Source organism: Cynoglossus semilaevis, chromosome 1, assembly GCF_000523025.1.
Source record: "Cynoglossus semilaevis isolate Cse_v1.0 chromosome 1, Cse_v1.0, whole genome shotgun sequence".
NCBI lineage: Eukaryota > Metazoa > Chordata > Actinopteri > Pleuronectiformes > Cynoglossidae > Cynoglossus > Cynoglossus semilaevis.
This window is the reverse complement of record NC_024307.1, coordinates 31,048,135-31,065,350: the sequence shown is the minus strand read 5'-3', so window position 1 is coordinate 31,065,350 and position 17,216 is coordinate 31,048,135. Positions and strand designations below refer to the sequence as shown.

The 17,216-nt window shown below is 40.7% G+C and overlaps 2 protein-coding genes across 6 annotated transcripts in view; one reads left to right on the top strand and one right to left on the bottom strand.

Moving 5' to 3' along the window:
• Positions 1-80: 80 nt before the first annotated feature.
• saxo2 (stabilizer of axonemal microtubules 2) lies at positions 81-3,698 on the bottom strand. Its single transcript, XM_017032677.2, has 4 exons — positions 2,258-3,698; positions 1,294-1,452; positions 1,098-1,204; positions 81-1,015 (listed from the first exon to the last, which is right to left on the bottom strand). Exons 1-4 carry the CDS (start codon positions 2,419-2,421, stop codon positions 324-326), a joined length of 1,122 nt encoding a protein of 373 aa, XP_016888166.1. The 5' UTR covers positions 2,422-3,698; the 3' UTR covers positions 81-323.
• Positions 3,699-3,700: 2 nt separating this feature from the next.
• The window catches only part of col25a1 (collagen type XXV alpha 1 chain), a 129,634-nt gene continuing 116,118 nt past the window's right edge, over positions 3,701-17,216 (top strand). For all 5 annotated transcript variants that reach the window (XM_025062607.1, XM_025062601.1, XM_017035024.2 and 2 more), the window contains exons 1-2: positions 3,701-5,404; positions 5,574-5,643. In XM_025062607.1, coding sequence (XP_024918375.1) covers positions 5,111-5,404; positions 5,574-5,643 — 364 coding nt within the window. In that variant the 5' untranslated portion in view covers positions 3,701-5,110. The remainder of the gene's footprint in view (positions 5,405-5,573; positions 5,644-17,216) is intronic.

The following is a 17,216-nucleotide window of genomic DNA, read 5'->3' as shown; positions in this document are numbered from 1 at the left end:
AATGTGTGTATATATTTGTGCATATGTTTATACATGCATATATACATACATACATACAGTCTATAGTCTTTTTCAGCAAGTTTGACCTAAAATATATGATAACTAACTGTACTGTGAATTAACTGTGTTCCAAAAAACTACTTTCAAATGCCATTCAAAATAGTGCTTAGCCCATAAAACCTACATACGTGTTTCATTAAACGGAACATGTATGTAGTGTTCAGCCCAGTTTAAATGGACCAGAAGCTGGAAAATCCTCCATCCACAGCAAGAGTCTGAGGTGTGTGTGGTATTGCAGCTGGAATTACAGACCGCGGGCTCATTTAATTTTGGATGCAGGCACAAAGGTTGTGTTTGAAGTCTGAGGTGTGCACATTGAAAAGAGTGTTTTCCTGGGCGGTTCCATGTATATTCCTGGCCAAAAAGCTTTGAGGAATGTCCCAAGCTTTGTAATCCTCCTTCATGGTCGTGGTTGGAAGAAAAGGCTCCTCGATTTTCATGCCGCTTTGCACACATGGCAGGATTGGCCTGGTGCGCTCGCACTTGTGCGGCACGTAAGCTGCATGTGTCGTGGAGAGATAGGCGTTGAGATCTGCTGGTGGCCTGGACATTTGATCTTTACCTTGGCAGTGAGGCTGGCTCTCAAGAGGCCATGTTTGAAATGGCTGAGATAGTTCACCGCCTCTATCACAAGGTTGTTGGCCTGTTTGCCAGACCAGATTTCGCCTCAGGGATGCCGAGTTTTCTAATGGCGGCTGCGTGCTTGGTTTGTTCGACAATCTGTCTCTGCGTGTCCTCGGTGGAACTGGGTGAGCGACGTAGTCTGATCTGTAGCTGGTCATGCTCTCAAATGGATGTTTTGCTGGTTTGGAGATTGTATCACCTTGAAGGAAATTGCTGTGGTTGTGGTTGTTATTGCAGGTGCCGTTGGTAAAACCCGGTCCTTGGCCGGCTTTCAGGCTCTCACTGAGTCCGTGTGGCAGGCATCTGTTCGCTTTCCATGCACGGAAATCATCTGCAATAAAACATTGCGTGAAACTAAGTTTGACAAAAGTGGTGTACGTGCAGTGATATCAAGTGATGCTCAGGATGCTTACTTTGGTACACCGATGAAAAGTCCCCCGTCCTGGAAGCCAGTCTGTTGAGGGCAAAGCCAACAGGATACTGTGGAGCACTGATGCTTCTCTGACGATCTGCGGTCTTCCTTTGAGATTTGCACAGAATTTAACATCATCTGTTTATCTGTACCTCTCACACCGACATCAGATGTGCGTTGAGCATCAAAGAACTTACTTGTAAGTGGTCAAACTGACATTCTTAAGAGAATTTTGTGGATCCTTGGGTTTCTGGGACAAGATAAAAGTCCTAAAATGGCAGGGAGGAAGGAATCGGTCCTGATACTCTGTGGTCACGGTGGCCTGCGTGTGCGGTCTCTGACATTTGCAGTAATTCCTGGATGTACAATATTCACAAAATTCACTGAATGCATCTGAATATCAATGACCCACAACTGTTCTCCGTTCATACAAATATCATCCATTTTTGTAAACACCAGTTCGGTGTTGAACTAGAGACAACACTTGGAGTAGAAAACTTAGGAGAGCCAATCAGTTCTGTGATTGATGGTCTGCATTTTAGTGTTGAAATTTTAGGCTGTTGTACAAGTTTACTGCTGTTTTTGCCCAACAACATTTGATATTTCAGTCGTTCTGCTCCACTTGGGAACAGATAATTAATCCATTTAAGTGTGGGAATTCAAATGTGGTTTTTGAGGCTGTCACTGGTGGCTACCCGCCCTCCCACCCCCATCCCAAGACCCAAATGTGTTACATATCTTTGAGATGAGGTTCTGGGTTTCTACATATCCTGTGGACACTTGAATAAGAAATAAGAAATATATATTTTTACACATGCCTACAACTCTTGCACCATGCTGTGGGAGTTGAGCTCTTCATTAGAGATAGTTCTTTTGGTTTACTTTGGTCTACACAGCCTCGAGCAAAAAGTGTTAGTTATTTAAACACAGTGGTCAACCTTCAAGTTGTCTAAAAACAAATTTTCCTGAACCGCATTTTAACATTCTATATTTCACTCAATATACATGAACTAATTGCAAAAGTACATAAAAACGGAAAGGAAAGAATATGCATGAAAATGAAAGAAAAGGAAAATCTTCTGTTTTTAATCTCCATGTTTTCACTAAGGGACGTTCTCTCCACTGTCCATCAGTAGATCAGAGAGACAGTAAATACCTCACCTCGTTGTTGTAGACTGATGACTGTTTCCAGGACGTGGACCCTGTCGCACGGCGGTTTTAGGGCGCATCACCCCCGGGCGGGCGTCGCACCCTGCGCTCTTCCTGGGGTCCTGTGACGAGTTGAAGAAGCCTGATCCCTGAGTCTTCACTGGAGCCTCCGCCATAGACCATGAATTATTGAACGGTGGAAGAAACCTTGTATTTCCGTGTGTGTGCTGAGTGTGAATAGCATGTACGCACCAGCAGTCTGAGGGCTTCTAAAAATAAACCCCACATTATTCTCCGATGCAGGCCCGTTGCCAAGGTGAGCAGGACGCTGTTCATGAGGATGCGGTTTTGAGTGAAAGCCCGGTAAACGCAAAGGTTATCTGATAGTGTTCAGCTGTCTCCAAAGATGTGCCACCGCGTACTATTTAACGTGCAATGTTATTCTGTTTTCTTTTAATGTGATAAATTTGCGCAATGCAGTTGGCTCACCATCTGTCGCTTTGTTGTCATCTCCACCAAAGACAGAGGGGGAGTGAGGGAGAAGAAAACAGACGAAAAGCTCAACATGTACAAAAATAGCACAATAATACTTTTATTTATTTATTTATTTATCGAAAGAGAAGAGAGTAGATTTTCAAATCCAAACAATTAAGGACAATACTACATCTGTCCACAAGAGGACGACCAAGACGAAAAAGGAAGGAAAACAAAACTGTTCTATAATAACAATGGTAAAACTAAATTACTGGTCGAGAAAATTTAAATGATTTTATTAAGGCAAACTCTTATAAACATACATGTATAATAAAACTTATTCACATGTAATAAAATAAATTATAATATATGCACGTTTTGACATGTAAAAGGAAAAAAGAAAACCCTTTCATAAGCTTCACATATAATGCATTAAAACTACAATGTGAAATAAATAAAAGCATGATTACATTTTAAGTATTATTTCTTCATTAATTAAGTTCACATCCTGCATATTTTACACTGGCCCATGTTTTGTATGTGTTAACATATATAATCTTCAAGCAAATGTTATAAAACTACTGACTGCAGCTTTTTAACTTAATTTGTTTAAAAACAATTATCATAATTTGGTTTTTCCATGCAAGTAAAACCAACTAACAAAAGAGTTAACCTTGTTTAAGTTTGCTGAGTTTTTCTGCCTATAACCCCTCAAAAGGTCAGATTAATAAATCAGTATAAATTACATCAGATAACTCAAATGAGAAGTGCACGTTATCATGCAAGCACAAATGATTTGTTTTCTTAAATCTCACAGTTGTTACCCTTATTATAATATTATTGAATTGAACTCTCCACTTTACAGTACCACAGATTCAGAGAAAGATTCAGAGACAGATTAGTGAATAATGTGAGTGTCTTCTTGTGTGTGAGTGCATCTAGTCACTTGTTAATAATTTTAACTTTAGCATTTTCCTAGTCACCTGTTAATAATTTTAACTTTAGCATTTTCCAAATCTCCTCCATATATCTCCAATCCTTTACTTTTTTTATTTATTTCTTTTATTTTCCTCCTTGTCTCTAATTGTGCCTTTGGCAAAGAGTTATTCTTTCTTTGGCTTGAAATCTTTACACAGTATCTAGAGGCTACATCTGAGTCTCAAATGTACTTCATTAAACCACACTTCAAAGACAATCGTAAATAAGTAAAAAAGATTAAAATAAAAACTCTGGGACAGTAATAGACATAAATAGGGGTCCATAATTAACTCTAATTAGAAATATAATGTTAATACTTTGTAATGTCATTCCACTTAGGAGTATGAGTTGGTCAGAATGATTTTCTTTTGTTTTTCTCCTAAGCCTAGTCGATGATTTGAACCCATTCCCCGCGTTCAGTCCAGTTTGCACTCACTCTTTAAGTTGAATCAAATTCATTGACAATGTCTGCCAGAAGGTGGTGCCAAAAACCCAGTGAATACGTTGTAACCTATTGTAGAAATATCATTAATTTAACTCAGTGTACGTTTTTTGAGTTCTTTGTGTTTTTTATTCTTCAGATTAAACTTTATATCAAACAATTAGAAGAGTTTAGAGGAGTTTTCGACCACATTTGTTACCAATTTAATAATTTTAGGTTATCCTCTGTCTTAGTTACTCGGGCGTGAATTTGTGCCAGGCTCTTAGAGAAGTGAAATAATGACAATTCTTTTACAATAACAATGACAGATGCTTCAAATGCGTAATTATTTTACGCGTCGTGGACGCTTAGTAGAGTTTTTGCGCTAACTCACTTACGCAGCCTCTAAGTCTGATATCTGGCTTTTTACGCAGGATTTTGTGGTTATAATTTAAAGTGTTACGGCGGTTAATAAGTGCACTTAACATCCAATATTGGAAATGACGCTGCCCCGGAAGAAGCGAGTCAATAAATTATGTTAATCAGTGGCGACAGATTGGAGGCGTGTTGTTGCAGTAATGAAGAGCAGCACGACTGTGGCTCAGTGGATAAGCCCTGAGCGCCTACGGTCTCCACACTCCACGTGCGCGTCCTGATACCTGCCCGGTTTCTTCTGCTTCATTGTGCGTAAGAACATTTCCCTCTCAGCACCGGGCTGCATTGAGAGCTTCAGCGCAACAAGTTTCCAGGAGCAGGAGCGCAGTGTCGCACATTCACTTGCACTGGTCACAGTCCGTGGGGGCTCTCTCTGCTCTCCCTCTGTCAGCCGCTGTCACCACTAAGTCAGTGGACGTGAACGCTTGCGTCGCAAGCCGGCACACACTCATTCACACGCACGGACGCACGCACGCACAGGGGCGCACAGAAACGTGTGCCACAAATTCGTGACTCGGCGCCAGATGCAGTTTGCTGCCCACGGCGCGTGTTGTTAAATGGAGACTGCGCAGGCGAGAGGAGCATCAAGGTGCGTGGAGAAAATGGACAAAGTAACGCCTGAGAAGCGACACCGTTGTCGCGCAACAGTGCTGAACATCATCTCGTCGCTGTGTTCCGTGGCTTCCATCGCGTTCTGCGTTCTCCTCAGCATTAACGCAGCTGATCTTCAGAACCGGGTTGTGGGTTTGGAGAGTGGGAATGGCGAGCACCCGATTGTCCGAGCCCCGGGTTACTCCATGGGTGATTTTAACTCACTGATCCAACAAAGAGTGGATGAGCTGCTCTCACAGGTAACAAACGGCGCTTCACTTCACACCTGCTCGCAATTGTTAAATGCAACCAGCCGGTTAATTGACAGTGAGGTGACAGTTAGAGTCAGGATCCACGCAGAACTTCACGATGGATGACTTCAATCGTCATGTGCACGCTAATGAAAGTTGTGTTTATTTAAAATTTCAGCGCTCCTATGAGAATTACGTCAAGATCCGCACTGCCAGACAGGCATCACCTGAGTGCAACTGCCCCCCAGGTAAAGGAATACACTCTCCCGAATGCAATCTGGGTAGTGCTTGTCTCTGTGCGTGTGGAAGTGGCAGATTTGAAACCTGTTTGTTGACGTAGGAGTGAATGAATGAATGAAATGTTTTTGTGGAGCTCCTCAGTTGGTTGCAAAAACACAGTGTGTCTGGATGGCGTTGATGTTTGAGGGAGTTGTGCTGTGATGGATGCAGACAGCTGTCTGTTCATTACACTTAACAGAAGAAAGCTATTTAACAGTGCTCTATACTTAGAGGTGCTGAGAGCTTTGGCGTGGGATGTTGCTGGAAAAGACACACATGAAATTCGCCTTTCTTACCAGTAGATGGAAACATTTATTTCTTTTGCATGGGTCAGCAGTCTCATGTCAAGCGAGATGGTGCATCACTAAAAGGAGACTGCACAATCACTTCCTCCGACTAAAACCTGGCAGGCTGTTAATCAATGGCAGAAATAACACACACATTTATATGTGACAGCTCTGTTTGGAACGCATTTGGCCTTCAGGTGGACTTGAAATAATTTGTGCTAAGAATGTAAATTCTCATTGGTTTTAGAAGGTAGATAAAGGTGAGAAGTTTTATTTAATAACTTAAAATAGGTTGGTCAAAAGTGTACGGCTCTCCAACTAAGTGCTCTGTGCTTAACGTACACAGTCAACACATCCTCAGATGGCTTACACAAGACTACTACTGTAAGGTCAGCTAATATTACAGATGTAAACATCTGTTGTTTCTCTGGTTTCTCATAAGAGACAAGAGGAGTCAGTGAAATCAAAGATGGTCATACAGTGATCAAATATTAACAATAAAACTGTTCATGTCATTTTCACGACACTTTAGTCTCTTCTGCTGTGGACACGGCTGAACAGCTTGGTGGTTTTCCTCCATGCTGCAGGAAACTGCTGTGTTTTCACAACATTCGCAATGTTTGAAGAGCGACCTGCCCACACGGCTTCAGTCAGTTCTAGTTGAGCGATCGAGCCGGGGAGTGTGAACTTATTGGAGGTGACCTCGCTGACAGAGCTGTAGGTGTCACACAGAGCAGGGGTAGCACCGTGGCTGGAAGTCTGAATTGCTAATCCAGGTGTCGGCACGACTTCCCCAAGTGTCCTTGAACAAGACACTGAATCTCAACTGAAGCCAGATGGTCACCGGCTCTACCCTCTGACCTCTCTGACGGACATAAAATAATAGCTGTACTGTCTTTTACCAAATGTGTATTTCAGTCTGAGGCACAGACGTAAGGAGATGTCGGACTGTTGTACAATTGGCAGTAACCATGAATACACTTTAACTGCAGTTTATGACTTGTCTGCTGAATGAAAATGCCTGAATTAATGAAGCGTAACTATTAACTATAATGAGACTCGCAATCACTGCGCTCACTTCTCAGTAGCAGTTGTGCTGCTGCTGCTGCTTTTACTCAAAGCACTTCTGCAAAGGTCAGAAACCAAACGATAAAACCATTCCACATCAAATTAACCGTAACTCTTTCAAAACTGACACTGAAGTTAGTTTTTGAAAAATTACTGAGTGGTACTTCCTGGTTCGCAACATACTTGCCACCGTGGACTCTAGAGAGTTTCTAGTAGGATAACTTTAAATAATGTCTAACGTTAGTCACCACTTTTGTCTTGCAGTTAGTTTTTTTTTTTGCAGGAAAGTACTGTTATGTTCCTTTTACTGCTGTCAGGGAAGATGGAGTGGCTGCACAGACAAAGCAATGGGCCGTAGCATGGGGATATTTTGTTTACAGTTGGCTCGTGAATCCAAAGAAGTTTCCTCTGTTTTCACAGCGTCCCAGTGTTGACACTCATGAAAGTTAATCAGGGCGATGTTTTGGTGATGTTTGATCATTTATTTTATTATACGGTTCTGTGATAGATTGTTTAATGAATCCAAGTGACCCCAGCATTTCCAAAATGAATGAAGGGCATTCAACCTGAACTGCAACTGTTAAACTGTAAACGGGTCATTTAAACTAAAAACAAATCTTTAAACCTAACATTAACAGCAGTCTGTTTTTATATGTATTAGATGTAGCAGTAAAGTAGTACCATGTAGGCTCGTCCATAGGTTTTTAACTGAATACTGAAAACGGGTGTACAAAATATCCATTTTAGTCTTTCCTGACTAATTATCCAATCACTCAGACCATTTAACTGCACAATAACAGCGAACAAACCATTTGCACAACATCTTTAAACCTGCATGTGTATTCAGCTGGCTGCAGTATCCGCTTGTCGTCACCTGATGTGCGTTTGTCAGCAGTGTTGGTGTTTACCTCACTGTGCTGCTGTGCCTAAACTGTTAGTAAAGCCCCAGACAGCATAGTGATAGTCTGTGTGTGTGCGTGTTTGTGATGGGAATCCAAAAGCACTGTTTCTACCGCAGTTAGTAATTTTTTTTATGGGCTCTGACACAGACTTTGAAAATTGTTTTCACACCACACAGTTGGTGTAAATAGTCTTGAGTCGAAAGGGGAAGAAATCCTGTCAAACCAAGTTGGTGCGAAAATGTCTGATTGTCACACCACCTCGTATCAATTTGTAAACCAACTCTCTCTCTTAAAATCATTTTTCAGTTTCAGTGAATTTGTTTTTTTGCCCATCATGATCCTACCTTTCTTCTTCTACATTAGGGAATTCCATGCAGGGTCAGTTGTTTGTTGGGAATATATATACTTCTGGCAAGCACTGATGCTTTTTGCTTTCTCTGTTTACTCATCCATCCACCTGAAACCCCCGCCACATGTGTTCCTTTCTCCTTCGCTGTAGCATGTCTGAAAGAAAACACTTCAAAAGTCTGGCCACACTGGAAGAAGAGCTTTGAATGAAAAACATGCTCTGTGGCGGACATGAAATGTTCTCCCTCATTAAAACACCCAACACTGTTTGACTGAAAAGACAGTCAAAGTTAATGATAAATGCTAATGCAGTGATATCTGTTTTTCTTGCTTTATCAGGTCTAGATTTAATTTCACCACAACACGACACCCTGTTCAACTTTTCCAACCCAATCACTTCCTGTCAACTCTGGGTTGCGGCCCCTCTTTTCCTCGTTTTCCCAGTGGCCTAATACAGTTACAGTAGTAGCCAATCCCCTCAAAGATCCACAACTCGACAAACAGCTGGTAATTAATCATCGATGGCTTTTGAATTGTGCCCTCTGTGTGGTTTGGTGCTGGGAGGTACCTTAATGGCCATGTAATTACTGAGTGCTAGGTAAAGCTAAACAGACTTCCAGGTAGCTGCTGTACACAGCTGCTTTTGGTTAGCATAGCCAGATTAGTCAGCCTTTGAAAGTGAGTGAGGCCCGAGACAAAAGATGGAGCCTGGGAAGGCTTTGCTGCTGAATGGGCAATCATGATTTTGATGACTGCTTAATTGCTTAAAAGGCTATCCACATGTAAACCCTGAATGAACGTAACGTCTGCTACAGGGAGGATCACGTCTTGCAGCAGTCTGTTTAAGCTCGAGACTCATTTGCCTCTCATTTTTACATGGGTCTCATTGAATAACAGCAGGTCTGTAGTGATGTTGTAGTAAATGGTAAGGTTTTAAAAAAAATACATTTTCAATCAAGATTTATTATCAATGATGGGATGCTGGAAGAAACCACTGGTATTCTCTTTGTAGTTTTGACTCAGCATTTTATTTTATCAGAGATGGTGTGAGCTGGAAGCATTGGTAATGGCAGCACAGTTGGAAAAGGGTGGTACAATTTTCTGCCTTTGCTTTGCACTAACCAGAGGGAACACTCTGAAGGGATGGGAGATGACATGATTTTTATGGAAGCAATGTCACAATAGTCTGCTGCAGGAGACTGACGGCTCCTCCGGCAGGCAGGCAGTGCAGTGCAGGGATGGAGCCAAAGGAAAGAAGCAGAATCGAAATCCTTGTGCTTAATGGTCCATCTCATGTGTCCTTGACCATTTCCTGACTGTGATTCTCCATTGCTATTTTGTGCAGGATGAAGTAGGAAGCTTATCCTGTCTTGGCTGCTTCTGCCGTTACTACTGAGTTAAATAAAATGGGCTTTCATCACCTCAGTACACTGGTTCTGATCTGAATAAAAGTATTGTCTCCAGTTCTGCATTTCATCCAAAGTGATCTGAGCTTGAGTCTTTGCAGATTATTCTTTAAAACATAACAGTGACTTTCAGAAAATGCAAATTTCTTATTCGTGTGGCTTTTTGCCCTCAGCGTAGGGTTTTTAATAAGTTCTCAGAGGACGGCACTTAAGATGAGGACATTAAAATGCAGAACGCTCTATGTTGAAACTTTTGTCTGTAACCGCTCAAGCACGATGATTGGCCGACAGTCGGAATTTTTGCTGTGCATTCTGTTTGATGTCTGATCATGTGGATGCTTTCTAACCGTCTGGCATGAAAGCAAATTTGTTGTTTAAACTGTGTCCAAGAATTGCAAAGCGATGACCCGACCCGCCCGATTCATCTGGGCTTAGGACTGGCACTATAGCGGCTGGAGGACGATGGACAACTTGGGGGTTAAATTTCTTAGCCTGGGACATGTAGGCATGCAGTTGGATTTAAACCCAGGCCATACTGGTGGTAGTCCAAGTCTTTACCCACTGATCTACAGCCACCCCCTCAAGTACATTTTGTAAGGAATGGGCAGTATTTCCTAGTGATGTACTGTAGTGCACAAGTATTTGAGGAAAATTCTCACAAGGATGTGGACAGCAATGAGACGTCTGCCAACTGGCAGACCGCACTTGAAGATGAGATTGACACCAAATGTTGGAAGATTTGTTGTGGATTGTTGCAGTGCTGAGAACATCCCAGAGTTTTTATGTTTGCAATGTTATGATTTTTGCACATCTTACTCTGGTATTTCTTTAGTGCCTTTAAGATGTTCATCACTTTATCATCCTAAACCACAATCATAACGTATAAGGAAATGGTTATCACCAACCTCATTTACTCTAAATGCCAAAAGACTGTCTGTGGTCTGACTCTGCTGCCTGTCTCTCAGAGCCGGGTGGCAAGTTGGCCACAAAAGACTGCTCACAAACGGCCTCATGTGCTGGGCTGCCCTCTGACACAGCACTGAAATTTTCAGACGTCCTCCCTGTAAAGTCTCCTTTGTGAGGACATGAGTTCACCTCCCCTTCATGCGCCCACATGCTCATCCCTGGCCCACAAGTATTCAAAGAAGGTTTTATGGAAGTGGAGGAACTTCCACTGTGGAGCTGACTGTGGAACAGCTGTTCCACTGTTCAATATGGTGATTCTTTTTGCTGCAGCTTCTGAGGCATCTCTGATGTTTTCTCTGCTCCAGTGATTCAGTAGCACTTTATTAATAGAAGCTAGTCTCACTTAAATGATTCATCATTAAACATTTGATGTGCATATATATATATATAGTCAGTATTTTGTCGTTGTGACTTATCAATGGCTATATATATAGTTCCTACTTTTATCATTTATTTCTTTTATCAAAGAAACAGAAGGAATGATTTTTCTTCTGTCTTTCATCACTATCAAATCGCTCTTAATGACTGATAATGTCAGTGTTCCCCGTGTCATGAAATTCTGGGGAAAAAAAACCAAAACTGGGAACCCCTTTGGTACTCCCACCCCTCCCCACCGCCTATAGCTTTATGCCCCAGGCCTCTCGGCTCCAGCAGGCAGGATGGGGAGGTTGGTGGGTTGGAGGGCACAGATGCTGCAGGTCTGTACTTCATCAGCCTAATAAGAACAGGCACTACAAATAAAAAACAGTCTGGTGTGCAGAAAAAAGAGAAGAATCAGTTGGACGTGCCACAGAAGGAAGCTATAATCTTACCAGCGTGTGTCTGACATGCAAACTATGGTAAATATGGTCTTGCCACCATTCACGGGTGTCTGTTAAAAAGAAGCACTTGGAAAACTCTGACAGGCATTTGACCATGTTGTTTATTTTTTTGTGCCCCTGCCCCTGTTTGAGCTAAAGCCAGACTTAGTTGGAGCAGAGTTAGCGTTGGCGCTTTTGTTAATATCGCTGTGCCTTGTGTCCAAGAACAACCTAGTTTAACACCAAAGTCATTTTTTATTTTGCTCCTAAAACTGAAAGGACTGTGTGAAAATGACAAGTGTTCGGGGCTGGGTGAACTTGGTGTTTCATGTTTTTGGAGTCCTGGCTGTTCCCAGTTTGCCGCAAATATCCCAGCTACACACTGTTTCAAAGCCCATAAGTCCTGGTGTCGTCAGTGCGCCAGATATGGACGGACCTTGCCAGTCACCGGCTGGAACGTGTTTTTACCAATCAAAATAATCCAATTATTTTGGACGGACCTTGCCAGTCACCGGCTGGAACGTGTTTTTACCAATCAAAATAATCCAATTATCATTTGATCAAAGATTGGATTCTAGAATTGTTTTAGGAAAATGGACCTAATAATCATTCTATTTGATGTGTAAATATTTTAACAATACTAATATTCATCAGATTTAATTAAATCTATATACTACATTTTATTTCATTTATCACAGGATAGCCTTGGAATAAAATTAATCATGATTAGTCATGGATAAATTAACATTTCTTAAGTTTTCATTTTCATCATTTTAATGGGCCAAAAAAAGAATATGATGCCGTGTTTATCAGCACAGATACTACCATCTGTCTGTATTTCTCCTTTTGTAATTAAGCATGATGCTTCTCTGTGTATATCTTTACTGATAAAATGTTTTAAAAATATTGTGTTTAGGTATCTAGATGGAAAGGATTAAAAAGTTTTTTTTTTTTTTTTTGTCGGCTGTTTACAGCACCACAGCAGAGTGGGTGCTCTGTGTTGTAGAACAGCTGTCAGTGCAGCATCGTTTTGGCCAGTCCACTGGCTCAAACATGTCTGTCTCTGTGTGTTTGTTTTTTTTTAATAAAATATTTGTTTAGAATTTAAACTGAATGTCTCATAAGAGCTCACTTCAAAACCTTTATTTTGTCTAACATTTACAAGAACTAACATTTTCAAGTGGCCCCTTCAATTTTCAAATCATCTAATTTGACACAGAAAATCCAGACAGTTTATAAAGTGGAAAAAGTGATGGTGGCAGACAGGAGTTGCCCTGCAAGTAGCTGGATGATGTATGCTCCCACAGGGACAACCAGTACAAGTTTGACTCAGTCCAAAAAAAATGAAACTGGCCGTAACTACACAGACAGACGTGAATAAATTTATATTAAAGTTTCTCTCTCTCTCTTTTTTTTTATGCCTGTTTTGTACTTTTAGCAGTACATGTCCATCTCTTGTTGTCACCTTCTATTCTCGGTTGAAGAGAAATGATGTCCTGACTGAGATCCTGATGACTTAATCAGTGCATATTTTTACCACCACTCATCAGAAGGATTGCAGTTTTTCCTGCAGTGGCTCTTCTTTTTCAACACTTTGCTGAGTTGTGCTGCAGATTTTTTGCAGATGCAAATTTCTTTAACAAGTTGTGATATAAACGGAGTAAGAACAAATGTGTAACTAAGATTCTAATCATAGTCCAAACCTCTAGTGGCCTCAGTCTGCACTACACCAACTACACCTGTAAATACATTTGCAACCATTGGTTGGCTATCAGTGATAATGAGCTGACATGGAGAGAATATGCAACACCTGGATGTGACATTTAGGAGCTCTGCCCTGTATATTTTATAAGAAGAGGAGAGAAACAGCTGTGTAAGCCACAGTTAAGACCCTGGAAACCTAGCAGTGACACATATGGGCCTTCCACTTTAATTTAAATGTCAGGTCATATGATCCAGGCCAAGCTGGCTACACTGCTTGTTTAATTTTTGACAGATTGATAAACAAGGTGAATGCTGTGATTGGCTGCCTGAAAATACGGTTGTCTGATTTCTTCTCTGAGATGAAGCAGCTGCTGTAACAACAATGTCTCATATTTATCATGATTGCGGTGGCTATTAGTTATTAGAGAATTAATTACGCACAATTGTATTGACTTAATTGTTATTGTATACAAGATCAGTTAGATTGTCTGACATGCTTTTATATACGTTTATTGAGAACAGACTAAATACTTTCTGTGCACAAATACAGATTTTGCAAAAATTTAGATGGTGTTGATTGTTGCTGGTGTTGCTGTTGCTCATCGTTTAAAAAAAAAAATTATTGTATTTTATTTTTTTATATGCATCTGTGCCTGCACAACATAATAATGGTAATGAATTACTTTGACAAAATTCTTACCCAACACCTAACAGGAAAGTTAAAAATGTTTTTGCTCTTGCTTATACTAAAGTGCACTAATAACATGGATCCAATGGTGAGGAACATGATTTTTTTTAATTTTTTTTAGTTGAAATAAAAAAAAATCTATTCAGCAGTCTGACACATCTGCCAAACCTATCCTCCAAGCCTCCAAGTGAAATAAACACTATAATTTGAAAGTATAAACACGTTAACCTAACTTCTCTTTGGCTGTCCAGTCATGACATCAGACTCTTACAGGGCGTTTGAGTAAACCTGATCAGCTGTCAAGCAAAACAGAAAAGCAAAAAATAAAATGTGCAGAATAAGTGAGATGCCTGCAGCCATTTTCAAAGACCAGGCTCCAATTCTTCTTCACCTTATTCCTTTTCCGCTGCAAATAATGCTACACTTCAGCTGATGATGCCATTCATCTTGCTTCACACTGTTTACCCAGACACTGGTGAGTTAGTCTTGTGCTTGCAGGCGGCAGAGTTTGTTAGGCTTTAATGAATCGGCCCCACTGAGTGGAAGCTTTATTAGATTGTAAATCAGAATCGCTCATGCATATTTTATACTCTGCACTTGCAGACGATAAAAGCATAATGCTCATTTATGTCTGCGCATTCAAATGATGCACACAAAGAGTTAGTAAAGTCAAGCTATGAGCGCTTTATACTGTCACACTGGATTAATTAAATCACATTGATATTGTATATCGGTTGGAAATGAATCAAAATCTGGACTTGCTTTCTTCCTGTTGGTTTTATTGTGTATTTGGTATATTGTACTTTTGTGGAAATTGTAAACAAGTGTGCAGGTATGCTGAATCGTGACTGCCACTTGTTTCACACAGAACAATGTATTTGCCCCCTGCTGTGGCAGCTGCAGAGGGCTTTAGGTATTTTTAAATTTATTAAAATTTAGCATTGGATCACAAAGTTTTAAAGGGTGTTGTATGTGCTACTTTTCAGTAAAGTTAGATTCAGGTGTTTGCAGCCTGTTTAACTAAAGCGTTTCTATAAACAAGACCTTATAAGAGAAAATGAATGACTTAATTGCGCTAAGACTGCTTCCTAAATTTTCAGTGGACTGTTAAAGTTTATGGTCTCATGAGTACGCCCCCAAGTGTTTTAACTGCCTTCCTGCTGTCTGTGTGCAATATGATGAATGACAGTGCCTTAGTTTAAACTTTGGCCAGAGTATGTGTGTCTTGCTTCAAGTTGAGTTTACCTTGGTTTAAGAGGAAAATGATGAACATGGAACCTTCAACGTGCCCTTGACCTTTGAAATAAATTGTCCTCCCTGTTTTCTCTCTGCCTCAGCCATTACTGTCTAACACTGGCAGATCTGCAATAGCCATGGGAAAAAATGTTGAAGAACTTGATGTAAATTTTATGCTGAGTAGATAATTTTTCCAGTCGTATTGACGTATTCAGATGCTTATGAAATAATCCTAGCAAATGCATTTAACATTTGCTAGGATTATTTCATAAGCGTCTGCTGACATCAGCACGGCCTCCTTGCTGTCTTTTCCCTTATGCAAAATAATGAACTAGAGTTCAAGTTGTGTGCGTGGCCTGCGGTCAGATTCATTGTGGTACTGAACCTACTTTGAAAGATGTCACCATGAAGTTCTTATTCCCTAAAGAGGCCATTCATCCATGACTGGCTGTCCCACCTTTGCACTTGGAGTCACTCTCCGAGGTGGAGCTCTGTGGGCAGGAGGTGGCAAAGTGTCTGTGTGACTGCAAATGTCACGTCCCAGTTACAGGAGGGTGTTGGTTTCATCAGAGCGTGAACAGGGAATCACACGACATAAGTCGGTGCAACACAAGATTCCACCCCATCAAGGCTGAGCATCACACAGTGAAGAAAGCAGTCTGATGTGAATGTCATGGTTGTAAATGTTGATATATGACTGTGACAATTTTGCAATTTTCAGTAAATGCTGACTTTAGTACAAAAAGGAAATGTTAAAGTGCACGTCCTCGGTCACTGCTGAAAGTTTTTACTGTCATCAAATATCTCACAAGAATAAAAATCTCTTATGGAACCGTTTTGGTCTCGGCTCTTCATCAGTGGGCGTCCCAGTGGTAGACTTTTAACAGAGTTTTAACAGCAGATCTGGGATTTATAGTGATCCGGCAGAGTTTTAACAGCAGATCTGGGATTTGGTTAGCCCAGTGTAAAAAAAAAAAAAAAAAAGAGTGAATTTAATAATGGTTATATAAATAAATGAATTAAAATCTCTTATGCTGAGTACTTTGGCACTCTCACTGTTAATGTTGTTGACTTGGGTTATAATGTTTACATGTGCATCCTTAGTTATTTATCATTAAGAAAATGTGGTGGTAATTAAAGCAGCTTGTTTGGAGAAAATCCTGCCCCCGAGTGGAGGTTAATTAATGTGTTTGAATGTAGGATTTTACTCTCCTCTAGATAAAGCTCTTTACTTGTGGTTTCATGCTTGCTTGTAAGATGAATTGCCTGCTGAGAGAGAGTGCATGAGGTGAGAACTTCAGATCTGTTCCCAGTGCAGGGGGTCAAAGTCTGAGAAGAGTAATGGGTTCGTACCACATTTTGTTCCATCTATTTTTCTGACACCCTGCTCCAGGTAGACTTCTCCCCTCTGGCCTCTTCTCAGATTATCAGACATCGGCCAAAGTCAACACAAGAGGAAATGGAGAAACAACTTCCCTCATTCGCACCAGCGCTGCTAATGCTCCATCAGATCTGGTGTCAGACGAGTCAATCTGGGGAGGTTTCATTCGGTGCCAATGAGTGAGGCATTTTTAAATCAGACATTTTTTTCCACAGTTTTTTTTAAGCTGGGAAGAATATTAAAGTGACTTGTGAAACTTTAATGGAGGCTCAACCATTGCTGGAGGCGACATGTTGAAGAATGACTATTAACCTAAATATTTTCTTAGTTAGTCATCGCTTAATTAAACACAGTAGTAGAAATAAGTATTACTAACAAACACAAGGAGATGGCTGTAGGAAAATGGTCGGTTTAATAGTAAATCAATCACTTTAATTCTTTTCTAAATATTTTAACTTTCAAATAGCTCTTGCAAAATAAAAATGTATTATTTCGAGATTAAAAACCCCCCACTGGCGCTGCTATTTGTTAGCACTGGGTGTGCCCACTTCCCTGCAGTTTCCAGTCTTCTTACCTATTGTAGTAACCTTCAGTGTACCAGGACAATGTCAGAGGTAGAAACTTTTTCATGTCTAAGGGAAAAAAGTTCAACATAAACCTAGTAAAAATTGGTAACAGCTGTGTCTTTAAGATTTTATTTGACGCATATGTTGTCAGCGTTCATATTGTGCCTGTAAATACCAGTGAGAACAAGGG

Bases quoted from the DNA above. Each gene is read 5' to 3' on its own strand.
- saxo2 (XM_017032677.2), bottom strand. From the start codon at position 2,421: ATGGCGGAGGCTCCAGTGAAGACTCAGGGATCAGGCTTCTTCAACTCG. The intron at 1,205-1,293 runs GTAAGTTCTTTG...CAAATCTCAAAG, and splicing joins GTCAGTTTGACCACTTACAA to GAAGACCGCAGATCGTCAGA. The intron at 1,016-1,097 runs GTAAGCATCCTG...GTTTTATTGCAG, and splicing joins CTTTTCATCGGTGTACCAAA to ATGATTTCCGTGCATGGAAA.